The following is a 21,902-nucleotide window of genomic DNA, read 5'->3' as shown; positions in this document are numbered from 1 at the left end:
ATAACCATATAAAAAACTTAACCCGAGGGAGAATATCTAATTTCCACAGCTTAGACCATATGCCAAGTGTGTGAACATCAACAGAAGAAACAAAGAAGTTGCCATCAATTGAAGCTTGCCAAAAATTCCTATCTTGCTCATCCTGTTGAAGATGCACAAATGAAAGTTGTTCCTTAATATCAGCCGGCAAAAGCTCTAATAACAACTGATGTTTTTCTTCAACAACTTCCTAACACTAATGTGAAAAATAATCCACCGACTAATTTCGGTATTAATAAAATTAACCATTTGAATACCTAGAGATGAAATAATAACACCATTTGATAGAGTTGAAGGGGCTAATTCAAATTAATTGACAACACAATTTCCTCATATTAAAGACGTATTAGTTATTTTATTTCATCGACCCAATTAAGTAAAGTGATAAACTAGTCTGTGATTGACGAACTTAGTTGTTCTTTTAACAATACAGAAAACTAAGTGGGTTAATTTGTGGTCAAACTATGTAAATGACATTTTAACCTTGTTCAATTTTAACGTCAAATCCAGCCCTACGTCGATCTGTTGATGAAAGAGAAATTTACTTTTGCTTTTTTCAGAAGCTTTCATGCCTAAGATCCATGGTAATCACATCCTGTCCATCAAATCCCCAGGACAAAAAAATATCTCATCCTATCCATAGATGTGCTTTTTAGATCTTGTTTTCCTGATTGTGAGAGAAAATGCTGCCTGGATCTGGCTGGGGAGAATAATCCTAGAAATAATATTTCTGGATGCAGATTACTTTTTTAAGGGACAGAAGAAAGTCTTTTTCCATAGACTGGACTTCTTTCTTTTCTCACTTTCATTTGTGTTTCATCTCCTTTTCAGGTCTTTTCTCAAACATAGTGCATGGATAACTTGGAAGCTGAAATTGGGTTTTCTATCAACATTGTTTTAACGTAACACATTTACAAAAGGGCATGGATGACTTGAAAACGAGTTTTTTAAAATAAACAATGATTTTTTTTAAAGCTTTTTTGATAATCAATTTAAAGGTGGCCCCATCGTTACGATTTGATTCTATCCCTACCTCAAGTTTTTTACCAAGTAAATTTTGCTGGTAAAGATTCATCCTGCTGATTCCTCGATAGGCGAGAAGGCTAGCTACTATCTATAGTTTAATTACACAGTAGCCAATTAAATAAAAGAACCGCATTTCATCAAACCGCATCGAACCCTACGGATCACTTCATGCATTCTCTGCTCCTCCGTTGGCTTCTCCGGCGAATCTTTGGCCACACGAGAATATATATCTTATCTTGGTATCCAGAAAAGCCTCCTTATCTAGATAAGTATGAACTCTAAAGATCAAAATATTATCCTATTTTTTGCAAATTAATGTTCCACTATTATTTTGCCATTAGCACGCTACCACCAACTCTATAATCTTCATAGCTGCATTATTTTTAAAATGTTCAATTGTAGACAATTCTTTTTCGGAGGTTGAGTTGTCTCAAAGTAGTCCTCATTTGATTTTGTGGCATTTCATATTATGTAATCAAGTTTGTTTTTTTTTACATTAAATTTCTAAAGCCGGAGACAGAATTGGCGTCATTTAGAGTCGAGTTGGCTGTTTGAATGGTGCCGGTTGTCCTATTTCTTACCTAGATCCTGCACCAGTCGAAGGCTCAGTCTTTTGAAGAAAGAAAGAGAGGTGGCAAAAAAATAACAGCAGCACTCTGTCGTTTTACTTATCCATCCGGCGTATCCGGTGATACGTATCGGTACCATTGGCGTCAGTTTTTTTTATTCGAATTTAAAAAAAAAAAAAGTTTAATTGTGTGGCCAACAGAAAGAGAACGCAACCAGGAGATATTTTAATTTTATCCATGGAAAATGTGTTTGAAAGAGGGATGGAGGTGGGGACCCAGTCCAGTTGAGTTGCCCAAGTGGGTCCAACTCCAGCAAATGCTTTGCCGAAAATACATCATCATTGTTGCGGTGAAATTGCTTCACCCCGGGACCCACCGCCCAATACATGCGCCCACGGTCCTCAGCACCTTCACGTGGCTCCCCGGCCTCATCAATATTTTCTCCACTAATGACACTGAATTTCAGGAATTCCTACTTTTCCCTCATCCTTGCCTTAAATCCGGGAAAGCGACATAAAATAATGAAAAATTATTGGAAAAAGTTTTAGCTTGGCTCTCCTTGTTGCTCTTTCATATATGGACGCGCAAAGTGAACATCAACCTCAAATCCCTTCTTACATAAATTTAGTTTGAACTACCATTAATGCTTAGGGAAGAACGAGAAACTAAGGTTCACAAAATGTTATTATTGTTTCATGTGTCTAGTAAGTTCATATATATATATATATATGAAACATTAACATTATGTTACTAACCAAACAAGTCTTTAGAGGTTGTTTGGTATTAGGAACATAAGTGTGAGTATTTCACCAATCTACAAGTAGATTCATGAGATGTTTGTTCAAGTATTTCATATTTCATAAACCTTCTCGAACTTTGTGACAGATTGTTGAAACATGAAACTTGTGTACCTGAATTTAAATGTTCTAACGAAGGAACTAGATTTAGAACGGACTTTTCAATTACTGGTCTAAGGATCAAAAGATTTAAAATATTCTCAAATTTTTATTTTTCTCCATCAATGATATCAGTAACACGGTGCTGGAGCCTTAAAACCTTAATGAGTGTTATGAGAACGACGAAAATTTGATGTTCGTACGTGCTCAAATTGTTTTCTTTCTTATAAAGTCGTTATTGAGATGTCCTCTTGTGAGGGGTCGCATCTAGGACAGGTGTAAAGCTCGAAATCACTACTTTTGTTCACGTCTTCCTCAAAAGCTCAAGCAAGCAAGTTGCTTATCCGCGCTATCTTGCTATATATGAAGAAGGAAGAAGGAGAAAACTGGAGAACTGCATGGCCATGGTCGGTTTAAGTTTGCGAACTTGTCCAATCTGCCGGTAGATTTCTCTCATTTGCACCAATAGATCTTAATTGATTATTCGTCGCACAACCAAACAGGACCAATGTCTAGTTAGCTAGTGAACTCTATATGTAGATTGTTCTTTCTAAGTAAATTGTTCTCTCACAATACATTTAATGAATCCTTCCCTGATACCGTCATCCTGTATAAAATGAAACAGTATTGATGCCAGATTTGTAGGCACACAGGTTCTGAACTCTTCTTCAAAACAGTATTGAGAAGTTGGTCTTTTAACCTTCATGCAGGAGAAATACTGTAAAAAACGTCTGTGGGCACGATTCCCCTCCCCATAATTTCCCAATAATAGAAGCAATAAGAGAAGATGGCGGTGATGCCAGAGGGCAGGAACATGGTTGTTTACCCTCGATCGTCTCTCTCTGATGGCGTCCTGTCGACGATAAACGACGATCAACAGGCAAGCAGTCGTGCAGAGTTGGGGCCGTAACAGTTTTTGCTTTCGGACAATTGACAACTCGTGGGAGCTAAAGCTCGATATAATCGTTCTTGGCTCTTCTGGGCACTCCAGTGAAGCCCAAACTTTGTCCAAGCTGATCGTATCTTGTTGTAGTTATCGAAAAAGAAAAAGGCTAATTTGGACGCTGCTGGCTCGCGATAAGGAACCGATCGACGAGCTTTGATTTTGGTCCCGTCGTGTCGCAAATGAAACGTGGTCCATGGCCATGGTGATGCAGATTGCTTGCTACCCAAGTTCATGTGGGAGCACAGTGCAGCTGTAATTGTCGCCGGAGCCACCGGGAGGCCTCATCTTCCGTAAGAAACCGGGAAAAAAATGGCCAAGGTTTGATAATGGTGAGAAATGGAAATGGTGATGAAAGATCAAGCCTCCAAAAGTTGCAGGGAAAGAAAATTAAAAACTTCAATAGGAATCAAAGGACTAAATTTCTGCTCTATTGCTGTTGAGAAAATGCTTCAATTCACGTAGTCCTGTTGATGAGCTTGTCGGAGTTTCTTGGGGTTTTTGAACTGTGAGGAGTTCTCTAACTCAAAAAATTTGGAAATCTCTCTCACGCTCAAAGAGCAAGATTTTACGTGGTTAGAAAGGTTTTACACTGTCACAAAAGTATACAAAGTAACTGACCCTCTCATAAACATGGGGGCTATTAAGTATGGATTGGCTCCACACTTAAATAGAGTCTGTCCACATAAAATAAAAATGTAACCTGTGAATTTAAACTGGTAATTTGTGGCTCTGTGACCAACATTTGGAGGTTAAAGAATCATAAGCTGAAGTGAGCAAAGGAAAATGACTACTTTTTTATGTAGCCAGTGTCATAAAAGAAGCAGCAAATGTATGAAAATTGTCTCCCTTGATGGATTCCTTTGGCATGTCTTATTGGCATCAGATTTCTAGCTAGCTAGCTGTCAAATGACTTGGCTACTCATGTAATAATTGGTAGACTTGTCAATGGGCTATCTTGAGAAGATCCAGACGTACCATCCTACGACTGCTTGTCAACCTAGACTCCCCTGGCCTTGCACCTCCCTCATCTGCCCAGCCAACGGGGAAAAGAAGAAGGCAGATATTATTATGTTCTTGGCAATCTGCACTTCTTCTTCTAGTAATAATGCATCCACTTTTCTTTTTTCTCTCCTTGAATGGTATGTCTACAGAAAATGATTTCTTTAATATGGAATAAAGAAGCTGCTTTCGTTCATATTTGAAAAAAAAAAAAAACAAAAGAAAACCAGCAAATGGATTGGTGCTGTCCGACACTGACAGTCAATGGAGGAGGAGAAGGCTTTTTATGGAGGAGGAGAAGGCTTTTTATTTTATGCTCCTAATTAGGACTGCGCAATAGCTGAATTGAAGCCTAGCTTGGCCACCCTGATCTTAGCTCGACTTCTATTTTACTCAGCTCGAGTTCCATTGTGTTTGAGCTTAAGGGTGGAGGAGCCAGGATTTTTTTTTCAGGGTCGAGCCAAACAGTCAAACCTTTGGATTTGGTGGAGCCAAATTAAACACGAATCCAAGCAATACATAACACAACTAAATTTTTACAATGTATTTTTTTTTTTCAATTAGTTGAGGTGGGGCCATAACGTAGGCAGCCCCCCTCCTTCTGCCCCTATTAGACCTCGACTCAACTCGCTTACCTTGTTGGTCGCCAACAGTTTAGGCTTCCAGCTTCCCACAGCCGTTGGCTACAACGCCACCACCCAACACCTTTATCAAAAGGTGTTACTCAGGCATCCATTTTTATGATACTAATAACAACAAGAGAAGACACATTCCCATGTTCCATCATAGGGAAATTCTGGCAACAGTTTTTTCTTTTTTTTTTATCATGCTTTTACCCTTATCGGAAAGAGTCTTCCATGCTTTTACCCTTATCGGAAAGAGCCTTCCATTTAACTAGTAAACATACTTTTAGTTCATAAAATAAAACATGGTCCCTTATTAAAAGCAATAACAACACATAACCACTGCTCCGAGTCTGGGGTCAATGAGGATCTATCAAATTACATAAAAGGTTGACCGCCTTAAAAAGCTGGTGGTGATTAGTTATTAGAACATTTATTGGGCGACTTGCTTTAGAAAAACTGCATGCATTCCAACAATCTTCAAAATCTTGTGAATAGAAAAAAGTTGTGCCCTTTAAATCCACATATACAATCATTGTGACATAAAGCAAAACTAGTGTAAAGCGTGAGAGGCTGCAATTTCCATAACATGTAAGATGACAAAGTGACTTTCTGAAGGGCATCACCGTCCACTTCCTTAATTTGAAATCGGACCCATCTGTTCTTTCGGTGCCTAGAAGGAACATTCTTAGCAAGAGGACAAAGTAAGCGCGTCCAGGGGATGTCCCCACTTCATTAATGCAAACACGAAAAGCCAGTTCAAATCTGTCTTAAAATGTATCGCTAATTCTAAGTTGACTAAAATGCCCTTCTCTCTATCTCCTCCTCCGTTAATAGATCCAAAAAAGGATCAAATTATTTTTAAAATGACATCAGCAGGAAACCCTAAAGACAAATATCGTATCCGTCCGTTGACTAAAATCCGATGCCCCTAAGCGCGGTGCGGGAGTCGGGTCGGGACCCACACCCCGAATGCCGTTTGGTTCCAGGAATATCACGATCCAACTCCACATCATCCGTGTTGGATATCCATCTCGGTACGACCCGGCCGTCTCCCACTCAATCCTCACCTTCGCTAGCCACGTGTCGGTCACCGGCACCCTTCCTCCATCCATATAAGGGAAGCCGCTTCCAGCCATTCCCTTCCACTAGCAATTACCATTTTATTGCCCCTCGCCGGAAGCTCGCCGGAATGGGAAATTGTCAGGCAGCCGAGGCGGCAACCGTGATCATCCAGCATCCAGATGGCCGGCTCCAGCGCGTCTATTGGTCGGTCAGCGCCAGCGAGATCATGAAAGAGAATCCCGGCCACTACGTAGCGGCGCTTAGCGTCTGCTTCGACGACTCGCCCGTTCCCGGCACCGGCGTCACCCGTCTGAAGCTGCTGCGGCCCCAGGACACGCTTCACATGGGCAGGATCTATCGCCTCATCAGCTCACAAGGTAAACCCACGTAGTCATCGCCTGGCTCCAGCATCGTCTAAGACAGACTTCACCGACTTGGCTTGGAACCAGGAGACCTGGCTCGAGCCAAGCTCAGCCCGAACCTCGCGTTTGGTCTAGGGTCTTTGACACCACGAACTGGTCCATGGTTCTCAACCAAGTCCATGAATAGGAACGTTGCTCAACGGTGGCGACACAGGGAAATCAAACGTGATAAAGATCATGAATTCAAAAGTTTTCATGAGCTTTGTCATGATAATTAACATGGTTAATTATATCTTCTTCTCCTTACATTTTGGTCTTTATCTAAAGGACCATAAGTTCATGCTCGGCTTTCGCTCTTCGATTAGCTCGTTTAGCATATGCAGGAGACTAATTCATGACCAATTAGAAATATGTTTCAAGTCATGAACTGCAATGAACTAGATATGTTAAAATAATACCGTAGAACAACACATGACTGGAACTTATAGTTCTGGGACAAACCAGCGACCAACTTGTCTTCTCCTCTTTGAGATGCAAAAGAATTCCTGCAATGGTTCTACTTCTTCCCGCTCGCCTTCCTTTTTCTTTTCCAAAATACTGTTCTGTGTATTTACTTTTGCAACCTAGAGTTAAGATTCCATATTAGCGCCAGAGTAATAATATTCTTTATTTACTTTTTCATCGTCTTCTCCACTGTCGAAAGGCTTTTCGAGTCGGCAACCCTTAGGAGAAGCCGTACCTGTCAACATTCTCCGACGACCAATGGAAAACGATGCCTTCTATCACATGGTAAAAAGATATGATTGTTGGAAACAGAAAAATATTTACCACGATTTGACTTGACCACGGCCGTATAATGTCACATCGATATTAATTCTCTTTTGCCTGTTGCTTTCTGTGAGTAAATTGGCATCAGTTCACCATGCCCACATGCTCTGTGAGATATTACAGAGCGTGTGGAAGTAAATTTACTGTTGTGGTTCACCTTCTTACGACTGTCAGATATGATTACAGAGATAATGAAGGAGTTGTGGTCAAAATATGGGAACACCAAGATGAAATACAGGAACGTTGTGGAGAAAGATTTGAGGTGTGCCTCCATGAGACAGCCGGCCTCTCGTCCTTCGCAGAAGGATCAGGTGAAGTTTTGAATCCTGAAACCGAGACGCTCAAACAGAGTCCAGTGAAAAAAAAAAGCTCTTTTTGATTCACTGTCTTCGTTGTCTCTTGCAGACAGAAGAGCAAGACGAAAGGAGAAGAAGGAACTCCACGTCTGCTGCCAAGGCAGGGCAATGGCGCCCGTCGTTACAGAGCATCTCTGAGGCGGGAACTCCCTGCAGGATCGCTAAGCACAGGCAGTTAACACACTCCGGTTCTGCACCGGAATTCCAGGTTTGGTGACGAGCACGAAACGAAAAAACAGGACCCTTGTACAGCAAAACGAAAAGCAAAATACCTTTTTCCTGTTCACTGCAAGTGTAAGCAGAACTGATAGACATTTTGATAAGAGAATTTGCTGTATCTCCAGTACGTTCTATGAGTTTTGCCAGGCAGGCAGAACAGATATGTACTGGATCATAGAAATATTCTGTATCCACGATACGATCTAAGAGTTTTGCCAGTGAAGCAGGAATCTGGTTTTCCCTATGTTCCTTTAAGTCCGTTTCTTCATCTTCCCATAGCCATAACTTACGGAATGAAAATCAATGCATGATATTCAAACAGTACAGTTAGCTAATTATCCTTCTCATCAAAGAGGCACCGAAGTTTGTCTTAGTTATGAAGAAAAGCATCAATTAGGAATACGCAATTAAAACTTCAGGTAATAATGTTGAGAAGAGATGTATCTTCAGACCTCATGTCGGCAGAACTACATGATCCTTCGACATAATCAATGGATCTCTGCTTATGAGCTCTTAGGGTGTATTTGGATTACACCCTTAAACGGCAACCAAAGTGCTTTGTTTTGCAGCTGCGTTTTGCGGAAGGTTCTTTCCCCATAAAATATTCTTTTGAGTGTAGCATCCGAACAAACAAACAGGGTTCCAAAGTCTGATTAAAAATCCAAGTTTCAACAAATACCTAATTTTTACGAGTTTGAAGGTGTCATCCAAACGCTACCTTGAAGAAATTTATCAGGGACTCTTCTAAAGACCAGAATGCAGTAGAAGATGCACTTCACCACGGGACAGAGTGGTGCATTTTTTGAGGTATGAAACGACAAGTCCATGGGAATTATCAAGATGTAATTTGAGTGGAAGGCATGCACCAAGATGTCACCTTATCGTATATCCACATTTGGTGCCACCTTTTACCAATTAGACGACAATTTAGGAAATGCAACAATTTCAACGGAAACCAGAGATTCAAAATGAAGCCTATGAAGATCACATGTTGGTGATCAGAACATGGACCACGAACATGGATTTTAGCAGGGAATTGGTCTCAGAGCATCTTCTGGCCAGCCAACAGATCGATGGAATGCCAAGAAAAAATAAATCCATAGTTATCGCTTCGGCTGCACCTCGTTAGGTTTATATTCCAAAGACAAAAAAATGCATACAAAATTATTCAGCATATTAGCTTTTGACATGCACTTAGAAGATGCTGGATTGCCTTTTCCTAATGATTCGTGAATCCAATTAATCGCACACGAAATTGAAATGGTAGGATTTTGTATGGAGTGCTAGGCAGGTTGACTCGAAGTCTTAAACTTAGAGCTCTCACCTTTCGTATGTGGGGCGTACATATATCCTTCTTGCACCAGGCCACAGCAATGGAAGGACTTGTGTCTGTGGAGAAGAAGAGAGTAATAAGATCAAATCTAACGATGGAGGAAACTCCGCTGGAGATTGTGAAGACAATGGAAAAAAATATTAAGATAGTAATCTTGACAACAACAATATATAATTGCCAAAGCATGACAATGGACTTGCCTGCATCGAATGTATATAATCTTGAATATATGCAGATTCTATAGGAATAACTATTGGGGTTTTCTAGCTCCTGTACTATTTAGAGAGGCTAAAACGTGTCTGTCAGAAAAACATCGCTTCGATCCATGGTGGGTGTAGGTGTTGAACACCAATTAAATCATGTTAAAATTCTCCTTTCATTTGTTTTTACGGTCTTGGAGTAGTGATTAGAGAGAGAGATTTTTACTGTTTGGTAATCGGCTAATTGCCCTAATCTACTGCATGATTCAATCTTACATTTGGAAATGCAGCAAACCTAACTGCTTAGCCTAATTGAAAGCCATAGCATGTCTGTAAACACTCAATTCTACCACCAACTATATTTATCCACCCAAAAAAAAAAGTCTTCCAACTGTTCAATTTGTAGCTTGATGAATGTCTGGTTGGCTTTTTTACAGTTGGATATCTGTAACACACTTGGAAGAGGTTCTCGGTCTTGTTTTTAGTCTCCAAACATCAAAAGAAGTTCTGCATGCGCTAGTGATTGCCTTTCACATGAATCAATCACAAGACCAGGAATTTTGACGACTCAAAAACTTTAGCTTCGTACAGAAGAAGATACGTCTATGGTTGAGTATATGAAAGCATTCAAAGACATGTGATGAACCAATATCAGATTGTAGAAAGTTTTCTAGATTTTGAACGGATTGGAAAGGCAATATTATGAGGCATTAGTAACCACATTAGTAACCACAACTTATACCCAGCTACAAAGGTCATATGCAACAACGAGAACTTGACCTGGAAAGCAAAGTGGTCTGAATTACATCACACCATTCATAACTCAATGCCATAATAGAATGCACAATTTTATTGCCTTGAACTGCTGAGATTGAATTAACCAGAAGTTTTAGGTTGTCCACATTCCTTAGGGTGCAGCTTGAAGGTTAGAAAAGAGCATGGCAAGACAAAAAGCAGTGAACTTTTTTCTTAAGGTACACCTTTAGCGGAGAAATTTTAAAGACAAGGTAAGAAACAAAACAGTGAATTTTTTCTTGCATGCACTTTCAGAGAAGAAATTGTCAAGCGTAAAAGAATTTCACCCAGAGTACGCTCATATCTTAGACTGAAGAGCCAGATGGAAAAGTCGGACACTTACGGAGAGAAAAAGTTCTACTCTCTTATGGGGATACGAACTGAACATTTCTCCAAGTAGACGTTCACTTTATTTATGTTTTCGACACTTGCATCATTATGCATGTTTTCCAGTTTGATTCGGATCGGCAGATTGAGATGCTTGGCATGATACATTGAGTAGCATACTTGTCTTTAAGTAGTAAACATTTTGGAGTAGAATAAGAACTAACTGTTTGTGGCTGAATGTTCTACTTTTTTCATTTAGATAGGTTCAAATGGGTAAAATGTACTACATACTGTTTATTGACGTTGATGTAAAATGTATTGCACCTCATAAGATCACTACTTCTAATTGGATATCAAATGGGTAAAATGTACTGCACCATGATAGAAGAACAGTTAGAGCTTCATAGGGGTTATCTTCTAAAAATCATGTCCAAAGCGGCCTCAACAAATTGCCATGGCAGAACAGGTCTACCACTAAATTGGGTCTTAATAGTCTTATGTTTGATTGTCAGCTTGCCTTCTTGCTCCTATCTTGTCATCGGATCACCCTCTTAGACCTAATTGTTTCCTTTCCTTGGAGATTATATGATCAGTCCTTACAATTAGATCATGAATACATTTACCATGAGATTTGGATTAGAGAAGAATAACAACACGGTAAGGTGACAATAAGTTCACTTGGGCACAATGCAACAAGTAGATAAAGAAATAGATAGTAACAATCTTCTGAATGGTACTGAATGGCATGTACCTCCATTGTCATGCAAAATGACAAAAAAAAACGAGTAATTATTTGCATTGAAATGACGTACTATCATTTATTGGTATGTTTGGACATGTGAAATATCGACAATAAAAGAGATATTTTAAACTATTTTTATTTCTAAATCAGGTTTCTAACAATGTTTAGTCTATTCTAAAATCAGAATAAATAATTGGAGACATGAAATTAACTAGTGTCGGGTTCCAGGCCCAAGCAATGTCTCTGTAACTGGAACAAGACAATAAATAATCACACTAGAAACGAGGTTTAAGTCTCCCATCGAAACAATAGATACGATGTCAGAGATAATTAGATGAAATTTAATGGTTTGAGTTTAAAATTATCCCCAGGATATAACTAACCAAAAAAAAAAAAGGTTGTAGTTCATGCTATTGCCGAAGCTTTGTTGATGGATCTTGCGTAAATCTGACTATTAAAAAAAACTAACCTGTGGAACTTCTCAATATCACTTATCCTTCCTTAAGATTGAACTGAGTGCAATCTTTGGCCACATCAGTCCACCTTCTATATCTCATGAATAGTTAACATGCAGGAACATTTGAATTGAGTTTGAAAGGAAATCCTACATCTAGTTAGAAACTAAATAATATATATATATATATATATATATATATATATTATTTATGGTTTCTTGCTTCTTTTAGTAGAGGATGAACTGCAAAGAGGGTGGAAATGGAGAATATTTCTTTGATGGACAAAAATACTCTGGTGGCAGAAAAATATATGAAGCATTAAGAAGCACCGGGGAAGCCAAAGGGAAGTTAGCAAGTGCATTTTTTCAGGTCTTTCAGAAGAAATTGTACATTTCACAACAGAAGCTTCAAGGAAGCATGAAGTTTCACTCTCTCCCACTATCTCTGTGACAACAAAAAGAACACAATGGTATACATTATTTTGATATGATAGCCCGAATCCTGTGGGAGAAATATTCTTATTTTCATAGCTTTCTTAAGTGGGTGGAAAATCCAATAGAAATTGATGGCAATTGATGGAAGACATTCTAATGCAGTTTGACTTGGCCAACATCCCTCAATGCATTTTAAAACTTTGTCTCCTCATTTTTTTGCTGCTGGATTCTTCATCCGGATTGTGAAGACTGATCAGATCAAAATTGGGCAGTGAACATGAGGGATTATCCAATGCTTCGTCCCTTGAAAAGCTTGAGTATTCTAGAGGAAGAACCCACCAATATGAAAGCACCAAAATTATGAGACTATCTCTTCAAGGATTGAGTGGTCAAGATTAGAGTTGGAAGGAATTTAGTGAAGTCAAAATGCTTTCATAATTATGATGAGAGCTTGAATGGGTGGTTAATTAGGAAGGAACTGGAGCAAATTCTGGAAGAAAAAAAACCAGGGCCTCTTGGCTAAACGAAGGACATAGAAATACAAATTTTTTTTATGTAGATGTCAAAAGTAACCAAAGCTTCCTAGACATAAATGATTGGCTCATAAAACAGCAACAAAACAACCTCAAAAAAACGTACGATGAGAAGAAACGTAAAATTCTTGTTGTATTAAGAAACGTAACGTAATAATAGATATTATTTCTACGATCAAATCATTACATATAATCATACCACATTTCCCAAAATAAGAATATTTGTGTTCTTCAAGCACATCACAGGAACATGTGTTCTAAGAACAAAGCGTTCTTCTCCTCCCTTGAAAGGTGCGAGTGGAACAACAGAAATTGCATCATAAAATGAGTCCGTTTCTTCTTCGTTGGATATTTGCTTTGGACCAGATAAATATGTAAACGGTTCAGGTTCAGCCAACTGTCGGCTTCGATCCAACTGAAGATACTATTTTGCTTCGATCTGCTTGGATCCAACTGAAGTTATCATTTCGGCCTACAAAATTTTGGTCAATAATCGGTTCCATATTTAGCGTGCACGTTTGTATTTGTATGTCCATTCATGATAAATCTGGAGGGTGAATGATAGGGTTAGTCCACACATTTGAATGAGAGGGTTATTCTTTATACCATATTCGATTCCTAAATCTTAAAATGCCCTAGACCCGATCGAGTCTGATGCACTAAACCTATTAAAAGTTCAGGCCCGACCTCGTCTGATCCAAACATATCTGCGATTCGAACTGATTGATCCGTTAACTGCAACACATACAGGGGGAGATGGAGAGGGCGCGAGCAAGCGGGCGAGCGGGACAGAGGCTAAGAAATCTTCGCGTTCTAGCTGCTGCGAACGAAAGAGAGAGCTGAGAAAATCTTCAGGCGCTTGCTGCGGTCGAGGGATATATAACTTAGCAAGACAGGTGGGTGGCTGATGGTGGTCCTCTGGTTCACACCCCCTCGCACCCTCATCCACCTCTCTGCTCCATGCCTTCCTTCTCCCCGTCATTTGCTTCTGTGCCAACTTTCAAGCATCCCTACCTCCAAAGCAAATAGTCCCACCAACCTATCTTTGAGATCATCTTTGTTCTTCAAAAGTAAAGTACAAAAGCTTCAGGTGGGAAAATGGGAGCCCCCAGATGACGGTGATGAAAGCGAGTATGAAGAAGAGGACGAGTGGACTGCTCTTAGTGACTCGGAAGAGCAACCCTTTGTCCGTTCCGGCGAAACCGACACTGCCCAGAAGGAGATTCTTGAGAGAAGGCAAAAAGAGTTCATGCGAGGTTCGCTATGATTTCTCTTATTTGAGTCCCAATTCGTTGCTTATATTGGTATACTCTACGGTTTGGTGAGCTCTGAAATGCAGGTGCTTTGAATTGGATGGGTGAACTGAGTATAAGGTAGTCGGTTCGTGACTATAGGTCTGTTTTTCTACACTCCATGTGAATGTATCTTTCCTGATGGGATGTTGATCTCTAGGTGTATCATCATATGCTTGGAATGTGGTATCTTGTGCCAATTTTTTGAATCTATGCCGCTTTAGGAATCCAGGGGGACAAAATATGACCTGTTATGTGCTTTTGAACTATGTTCTGGGGATTGAGGAGGATAGAATGGGACAATTAAATGACTTAGAACGACAAACAATAGTGTTATAGAGCGAGAAAGGTTCATGTGTTGTGATGCTTCTTTTCTTAACCTTGAGCACATAAGAATTGCACTGAAGGTGATTTATTTGGTACACTCACGGTCTCTTTTTTAACGCAAATATTGTTTTTTGAACTTCGAACTGCACCTATGTTGCTTTTTGCAATTCTTTGAATTATATCGGAGGATCTTGCTTATTGGAGGTTAAGAGAAAGATGACAGTTTTGTTTGGTCATAAGTTTGGTCCATCACGGGCTTAGTTACTTTAAGGTAATTACCTTTTAGTTATTCCTGATGCATTGGATTAAGTTGTCTGATTTCATTAATGTGATTATTTTAAGGCTCCTTTGTCCATAGTCCATGGTATATTTATCATCTTAGAATCTTATTTGCTCATTGCAGCTAACCCACATTTTTTCAGAGGTTGAGCTGTTATTAGAACCGGAAGAGGAAGCAATTCTATACAACAACGAGTCCCCAGATCTGGCCAAAATTTCATCGGTTAGTTCTTTTTTTCTTTCTCGTTTCTATTGGTTAAGGTGCTCATGTTTGAGGTTATGCAACAGTTTCTATCTCTGAAAGCTTGAGGTTATGCAATAGTTTCTATCTCAGAAAGTTTGAGGTTAAACAAAAAAATTGTCTTCTTCACTAGGAAAAGTTTTATCCCTAATATCAGGACTGTATAAATTATTCATCAACGTTCCATTCTTATGAAACTTATAATTTTACGCAGCCAAAATGGAGTCCATTCCATTCTCTTACATCGTCTAATCAGATAGTTTTCATGGACGAGCTCCTTGAAAACGGTTATGATATTGACGCTGTCGATAAGGTGATCTGATCTGTCTTATGGTGCCAAATTTTCATCTTGTTAGCTAAGTTTCACTTGGATGAAGATGTTGATTTCATGGTATGATATAACAGGATGGGTTCACTGCCCTTCACAAGGCAGTGATGGTTAAAAAAGAGGCTGTAGTTATGCACCTTCTCAGGACTGGTGCTAATCCTCACGTTAGAGACAGAGTAAGTTTATGATTATGCTTCCCCAATTGGTTCATTTATAAGATTACTAAATGTTTGCTAGCTTCCTTAGGTGTTACAAACCTATTCTATCCATCTTACAGGATGGTGCTACATTGCTGCATTATGCTGTTCAAGTTGGGTCCTTGAAGCTTGTGAAGTTACTGCTCAAGTATAAAGTTGATGTAAACCTTGCTGATGATGTAAGTCGCTTGTAACTCTTTGTTTTATTTTTGAAGTTTTTTCTGGTATTTGTTTATATATAGTGGTTTTAGCTGTAGGTTTATGGATCACCTTTTTTTTTTTTATCAGGAAGGTTGGACCCCTCTGCACCTGGCCATCCAAAGCAGGTGCAGAGATATAGCGAAAGTTTTGCTGGTGAATGGTGCTGACAAGACAAGACGAACCAAGGTAAGATCTCATATCTTGTTCTGTCTTGAACATTCGTCCATTGCATGATTTTATACATCCATGCCTGCTTGCTGGAATACTAATGCATTATTGTGTGACTATTACATAGTACTGTTTCCTTTTTGAAATTAGTTTTTGGGATCTTTGGATGTTTCAATGTTTCCGGGAATTTATTGAGCTCATTTCCTCTTCCCTACCTGACTCATTGTGTCTGGCTCTTCTTTTGAGTTTAATGATAATAATAAAAGAAAAAAAGAGAAAGCAGGATAATCTTACTCTATGTTCACTCAGGACATCTAAAAGGATTGATTAGTCTGAGGAGATGGCTCAAATTCAGCTATCCTCTTGAGAGTTCTTTTCTTTTTTTACCCTCAACAAGAGTCTATTGTCATATACCTGCTTGTACATTAATATTCTGGAGCATTCAACCCACCACCAAGGATGTCTTACATGAATGGTTCATATGAAGGCTGAACAATATTTATGGACCTGTTGCAGTGCAAGATACTATGTATCACCTAAAGGAAATGAACGGATTAGGAACTTGCTGATGCTGACACATTTGCAGCTTTTCAGAAATTTCCACAAGTTACTAGTTCTTATGACAAAAATAAATTAAATGAGCTAAAGATACTGTGATCTGTCACTTGGCTTGCCAAGTTATGCATCACCACAGTTCAGATTCTTCAGAAGGGGATAGCGTGTATGTAAACAAATAATTATCAGTTTGACACTCATTCAAGGGGACCCTTGAGGACATGACAAGGGGGTGAATTTAAGTGCAATAATGAATATCACAATCACATTTAGGTTTTCATGAAATTAAATACCTAACCAACCCACTAAATAACAACTCTCATTCTTACAAGCATCTGCTGCATGGTGATCTATTGTCACACATGCATGGGTATATATGTATGTTAGAGAGAGAGAGAGAGGGGGAGAGAGAGTTCCTTTTCTCTTTAGGGCTACTGGGTAATGTTTTTTCTTTCTGGCCATGGGGTCATGCTGTTCACTATTTACCTAGGTCGCAGGGGTACCGCAAATAGGTTGCTACACCCAAGTTGGGTGTGGACCGGGATTGTGTGCCTATTAATAATTGATGGGTGTTAAACTTTGCACTCTAAGTTCAAGTGCATGTATGATTTTTTTTGCATTTGTACATTTAAACTTCCTTTTGCTGAAACACACGCACATGTTGCTGCACCTGTGCCCACACCACGCCCACGTCCACACTCATGTGACATAACTGTATGGACATCTGTTATGGACCTTTTTATTGAGGACATCTAGTACAAACTGGCAATGCCTTTCAGTCCACAGAAACCACTTCGGTGGCCATGAACATAGGCTTAGTTATTTCTTACCTTAAGCAGTCCCTCTCTTGCACAATGTTGTGCCTGGATCGCTTCTCCCAGAATGGTATTTAGCTATTTTTCTATCTTTATTGCTTAATTAATCACAAAGGAAGCTGAACTTGTGTCGAGTTTTCCACCATCTGGTCATTTGTTTGGTATCTGTGACAAAAAGCAAAAGTATAGCTTGCATACCAGAGCATAAAGTCTTGGCTTGATTAGGACAAGCGTGGCAAAGAAAATCCTTATGGAACTTCCCTTTCAGGTATACCCCATACACTGACCAACCAAGTAAGCTTACAGTTCTATGGAGGTAGAAAACTCGTTTATCAATTCCCAGCGTGACACACCAGATACAGCTGCAGAGACATGAATCAAATCTTTTGTCTCCCTTCTTGCTAAGCAAGAGGGTTGCCCATATTCTATAATCACTTTCTAAACAGATGCATCTCAAGATCTCGCTTACATAGCAGATGTGCTAGGAATTTATGAAGCTATGCTGATATCTGTCTAAGAGTCGGGGCTGACCTTACCGCATTTCAATCCACAGGCAAAGCATTGACACATATGTGACGGTATTAATCTGTCACCCTCAAATTTAGTCTGGTTGAACCTGTGGTTAGTGATATTAGTGGCCAGCGTGAAGAACAAGTCAGTAATTCTATGAAAATGTTTGGGCTAATGTACTAGTTATCAGATTATGATATTATGTGGTAAGCCAAGTTATTCTTCATTATAGATGTAAACATGTTGGGTACAAACTTCTAGGTTTTTCGTTCTGCTGTGTTTGAGTCTGGTCATATCTGACTTCTATTTCAAGAGTTGGATGAGAAATGTTGCTTTGATTATAGTGGGGTTAGTGGGAGATGTTGCTTGATTAGGATGGGACTTGCTATCTCAAGTTTGTGGAAATGACTAATCTCTGGTGAACAACTCACATGATTATTTGAGAGAACGAATTTCGTAGGTTTATATTGGAAATGATCTCGAAGATCTCCTAAGCTGCATATACATAGCAAAGGTGATCACATATGTTGGTCTAAATTCTCAAGAGGACTTGAATCACAATTTTTAAAAAAATTGCAGACTTACCTTCAAGCAAAACAAATAAATTGAACAGCTTAATCACCATTTTTTTTTATAAATAAATTCTCAGAGAATGGTATTGCCTTTGTTTAACAACAAGGTGTTTAAACTTTAAATCTTTAATAGTTTATGAGTTGCTTATCGTACCGCAGCAAGCTTGGAAGTGCCTTGTTATGATTTTGAAGAGATTCCAGCAATCATGAAATTTTATGATTTATGAACTATACTGGAAGTTGACAAGCTTACTAACATTTTCACACGCATGCAAGCACAGAAAATTCAGAACAAGAATAAGCTTTTATTTGAAATGGAGATACATGTAGAGAACATGGACTTAGAACTTCAGAGCAAGAGGGGTATGGTTTAATAACTAATTGATTCTTTTCCCCAGCTTCTTTCTTTCGAGGAATCATCTCTCTCTCTCTCTCTCTCTCTCTCTCTCTCTCTCTCTCTCTCACACACACACACACACACGTTTGCTCACTCTCCTGGTCAGTTAGTTATTGCCCCAAGGCACGCTTGAAATTTTGGGAACGGATCACCTGCTAGTGGTACTTGTGGAAGCCGCTGGAGTTGCCATTGTACCCTGATTGCACGAATAGCATTTGCTTTTTTTCTGCAAAATGCTTTTATCGTTCTAGGATGGGCCATTTTAATTCTGTACCTGCAAGCCGTATGCATCTGACTGTAGCTCTAAGGTAGCTTGAATGCCTTTTGCTGGTTGTTTCTTGTTAGCAATAACAGCCAAATGGTTAAAGCAATACATCTTTTCCTTGCTTTGCTGCATCTCAAATATTCTCTAATTGCTATTTGGATTTGCAGAGTGGCAAGACGCCTCTGGACCTGAGTTTGTGCTTTGGAAAAGATTTCAAGTCGTACGAGCTTGCCAAGCTTTTGAAGCTAGTACCAGCTGGTATGGATTTTTGACCACACCTGTCTCTGTAGTGAAAAAATAGATTAAGCACCCATGAAAACGATGATATACAGAACCGTTACTTGACCAATTAAATGTGAGAAGAACTTTATATGGGATGCCCAATTTTGTCGTTGCAAACGGCGTTTGCTTGTAGATGTGGGATTAGAGCTTCTCTTTGTTTAGCAAAAGAAATATGCAGGTTAGGTTACACTAAGGTGAGTCCCAGTGAACATTTTATGTGGAGCCATTGCTTCATTCTTGAATCCTTTCGTTCCAGTTGCCGGCACATGTTCTTATCCTACCTCCACGGTGCTATGCAATGTACGTCAGTTTGATTCTTTGAACAGAGGCACTTCTCTTCACAACACATTCACCATAAATACAAAAGTCATGGTTACTAGATCAGCTTCTGGTATAATACATTAGCGCAGTCAAAAGTGACAAGAATGCGACTAGCTGTTCATCAGTGAAGAGGTAAAATAAAATGAAAACCACTTTGAGGTAAGTGCCTATCTATCCGTGTCTCACTCCTAAAATCATCAATGCAAAATATTGCACAATCCAACACGTAACAAAATAGAATTTTAAAGCCCTTCAATTATGCAATGTTTTGTATCGTTACGATCTTCCAAATACATAATAGCCATAAAAAATAATCTGCCTGTTGCCTGTGTTTCTCTACTCAAAAAGGGAAAACAGATCCAAATCCAATGCAGCTCAAAATCGCCGAAGTTGACAGTGACTAGGATCAATACAGCCGAGAACTTCCTCTAATTCAACCAAATATACCACATGTAATTTCTTATCCCCTCCCCATTATTTATCATTCTAAGTAGCCAGAGCAGAGATACAGCCCCTTACAATAAATAACAAATCTGAATCAAACGAGCTTCAATTCAAGTTATTCATCATCATCATCTCGAGGAGCAGCAACACGCCTGAACACAGATCTGAACGTCTTCCCACCATTCCTGGCGACCTTCTTTCCCTCCTCAGTGGCGTCACCCAGCAAGCCCACAACCGGGTCACTCTGAATCTCACCCTCCGGCACCTGTTCAAATAGTGGGTGCTCTTCCAAACACTTCCTCATCCAAACCCCCAACTCCTCCACATCAGTGATCGTGTAGAGAATGCCACCAGCCTGCATAACGTAGGCGTACTCGTCAAGCAAGAAGGGACTGATGACCCTTCGCCGATGGTTCTTCTCCTTGAAATGGGGATCGGGAAATAGGAAAAACATCTTCGTGAGCTGGCCCTTGACGAAGTAGTTGGGGATGTACTTCATGGAGTTGGTGCGAATGACGGAAATGTTGCCGTATTGACCAGGGTTGCTCGACCGGAGTGCGGAGATTCGCTCCTTGACGTACTCGCTGACCTTGTCTCGGAGCTCCATGCCGAGCATCAGGGTGTCGGGGAAGAGGGTGGCGAGTTGGACGAGGAGGCCGCCAAAGCCGCAGCCAACGTCCGCGAAGCGAACGAGGTGGTGGTGGTCGTCGGAGGGAGGCGGCGTCGGCAACGTGAAGTGGAGGGAGTAGTCAAAGTGGGAGGGGGTGACGGGGACGGGGAAGTGGGAGTCGCTCAAGGGGTTGCTATGGGCTCTTGCTCTGTAGAAACGCTTCCTGGGGTGACGAGTTGGCTTCTCTTTGTTGTTGTTGTTTTTCGTGGTGGTGGTGGTGTGCGCGGCCGCCGCGGTGGCGGTGGCGGTGGCGGTGGCGGTGACGGATGGATTTGGGGTGTCGTTGGCCATGGCTGCTCGAAGAGAGAGAGAGAGAGAGAGAGAGAGAGAGAGAGGAAGGGGGTGGAGGGAAAGGGGAAAGAGTTAGGGCTTTCGTTGGAATTCGAACGACCTGGTCCTTTCGGAACTTGCGGTATCAATGGATCGGTTCTTTATCGGATCGGGATTTCATCGTTTTCAGCTGAATAGCGTCACCGAGCCGCTGCCGGGTATGGGCATCGGCCGGCCCCGTTGTTCGGGTTCCATGCTCGAAACTTGGGTTTGAGTCGATCTGGCCCGATTATAATAAAATTTACTTTTTTAAATATAAAATAATTTTTTAAAATATAAAATATATTTTTAATAATAAAATATATATTTATAATAAAAAAATATTATTTAAAAGTTATCATGCCCACTCGGTTTGGGTTTTTTCGGGCTCGGACCCGAGTCAGTAGCCCGGCTGAGTGCCCAGGTCTGCCTGAGACCTGCCTGACCCAGGCGAGGGCCTCGAAGCAAGCCAACTGGACCTGCCCGATCGGGCTCAGCCCAGTGTAAAATTTATCGGGCCGAGCGTCTCTTGGATTTGGATATATCGTTTTTCATAATTCGTTTGTTTAAGTTGTGTTTGGAGTCTTGAGGTTGCACTAAAAATGTGCTTCTCAATGGATTTCTGTAATTGCACGTTAAGAGTGTAATTAATTATCAGGTGGAAAGGTTTCGACTTTAAATCTATGAATCTAGAAATCACGGCAGGATGAAACAAACGCGCCCTTAAGAAAATTGAAATCTCAACCCCAAATCTGGGCGTGGTTGGGCAGACTACTTATTACCAACAGTTGCACTAATTACCGACAGTCTACGTACCTCTTGACAATATTTCTTTCAAATGCAGCACGTACTGGGCAGGGAATAATAGCATCACCATTATATGTGAGTTCTGTTAACGACACTTTTTCTTTTTCTTGCTCATAGCACACAAGATCATACTAGTACAATACATCTTTCATAAGATTATGAAACTACAGTTGAA

General features: G+C 40.1%; 3 protein-coding genes across 3 annotated transcripts; 2 read left to right on the top strand and 1 right to left on the bottom strand.

Annotated features, from left to right (window-relative positions):
* Nucleotides 1-6,250: 6,250 nt before the first annotated feature.
* LOC116249818 (uncharacterized) lies at nt 6,251-8,172 on the top strand. The gene is made up of 3 exons (XM_031623102.2): nt 6,251-6,540; nt 7,540-7,664; nt 7,759-8,172. The coding sequence occupies exons 1-3, from the start codon at nt 6,291-6,293 to the stop codon at nt 7,924-7,926; spliced, it is 543 nt and encodes a 180-aa protein (XP_031478962.1). The 5' UTR covers nt 6,251-6,290; the 3' UTR covers nt 7,927-8,172.
* Nucleotides 8,173-13,382: 5,210 nt separating this feature from the next.
* Nucleotides 13,383-19,369, top strand: LOC116250618 (ankyrin repeat domain-containing protein EMB506, chloroplastic). The gene is made up of 7 exons (XM_031624386.2): nt 13,383-14,003; nt 14,789-14,868; nt 15,101-15,199; nt 15,292-15,390; nt 15,492-15,590; nt 15,700-15,798; nt 19,062-19,369. The coding sequence occupies exons 1-7, from the start codon at nt 13,655-13,657 to the stop codon at nt 19,164-19,166; spliced, it is 930 nt and encodes a 309-aa protein (XP_031480246.1). The 5' UTR covers nt 13,383-13,654; the 3' UTR covers nt 19,167-19,369.
* Nucleotides 19,370-19,724: 355 nt separating this feature from the next.
* On the bottom strand, nt 19,725-20,976 carry LOC116250619 (tRNA (guanine-N(7)-)-methyltransferase). Its single transcript, XM_031624387.2, has one exon. It carries the CDS (start codon nt 20,900-20,902, stop codon nt 20,057-20,059), a length of 846 nt encoding a protein of 281 aa, XP_031480247.1. The 5' UTR covers nt 20,903-20,976; the 3' UTR covers nt 19,725-20,056.
* Nucleotides 20,977-21,902: the final 926 nt, after the last annotated feature.

The sequence above is a fragment of the Nymphaea colorata genome, chromosome 3 (genome assembly GCF_008831285.2).
Source record: "Nymphaea colorata isolate Beijing-Zhang1983 chromosome 3, ASM883128v2, whole genome shotgun sequence".
Taxonomy (NCBI): Eukaryota; Viridiplantae; Streptophyta; class Magnoliopsida; order Nymphaeales; family Nymphaeaceae; genus Nymphaea; species Nymphaea colorata.
This window is presented reverse-complemented; position numbering and strand designations above follow the sequence as displayed.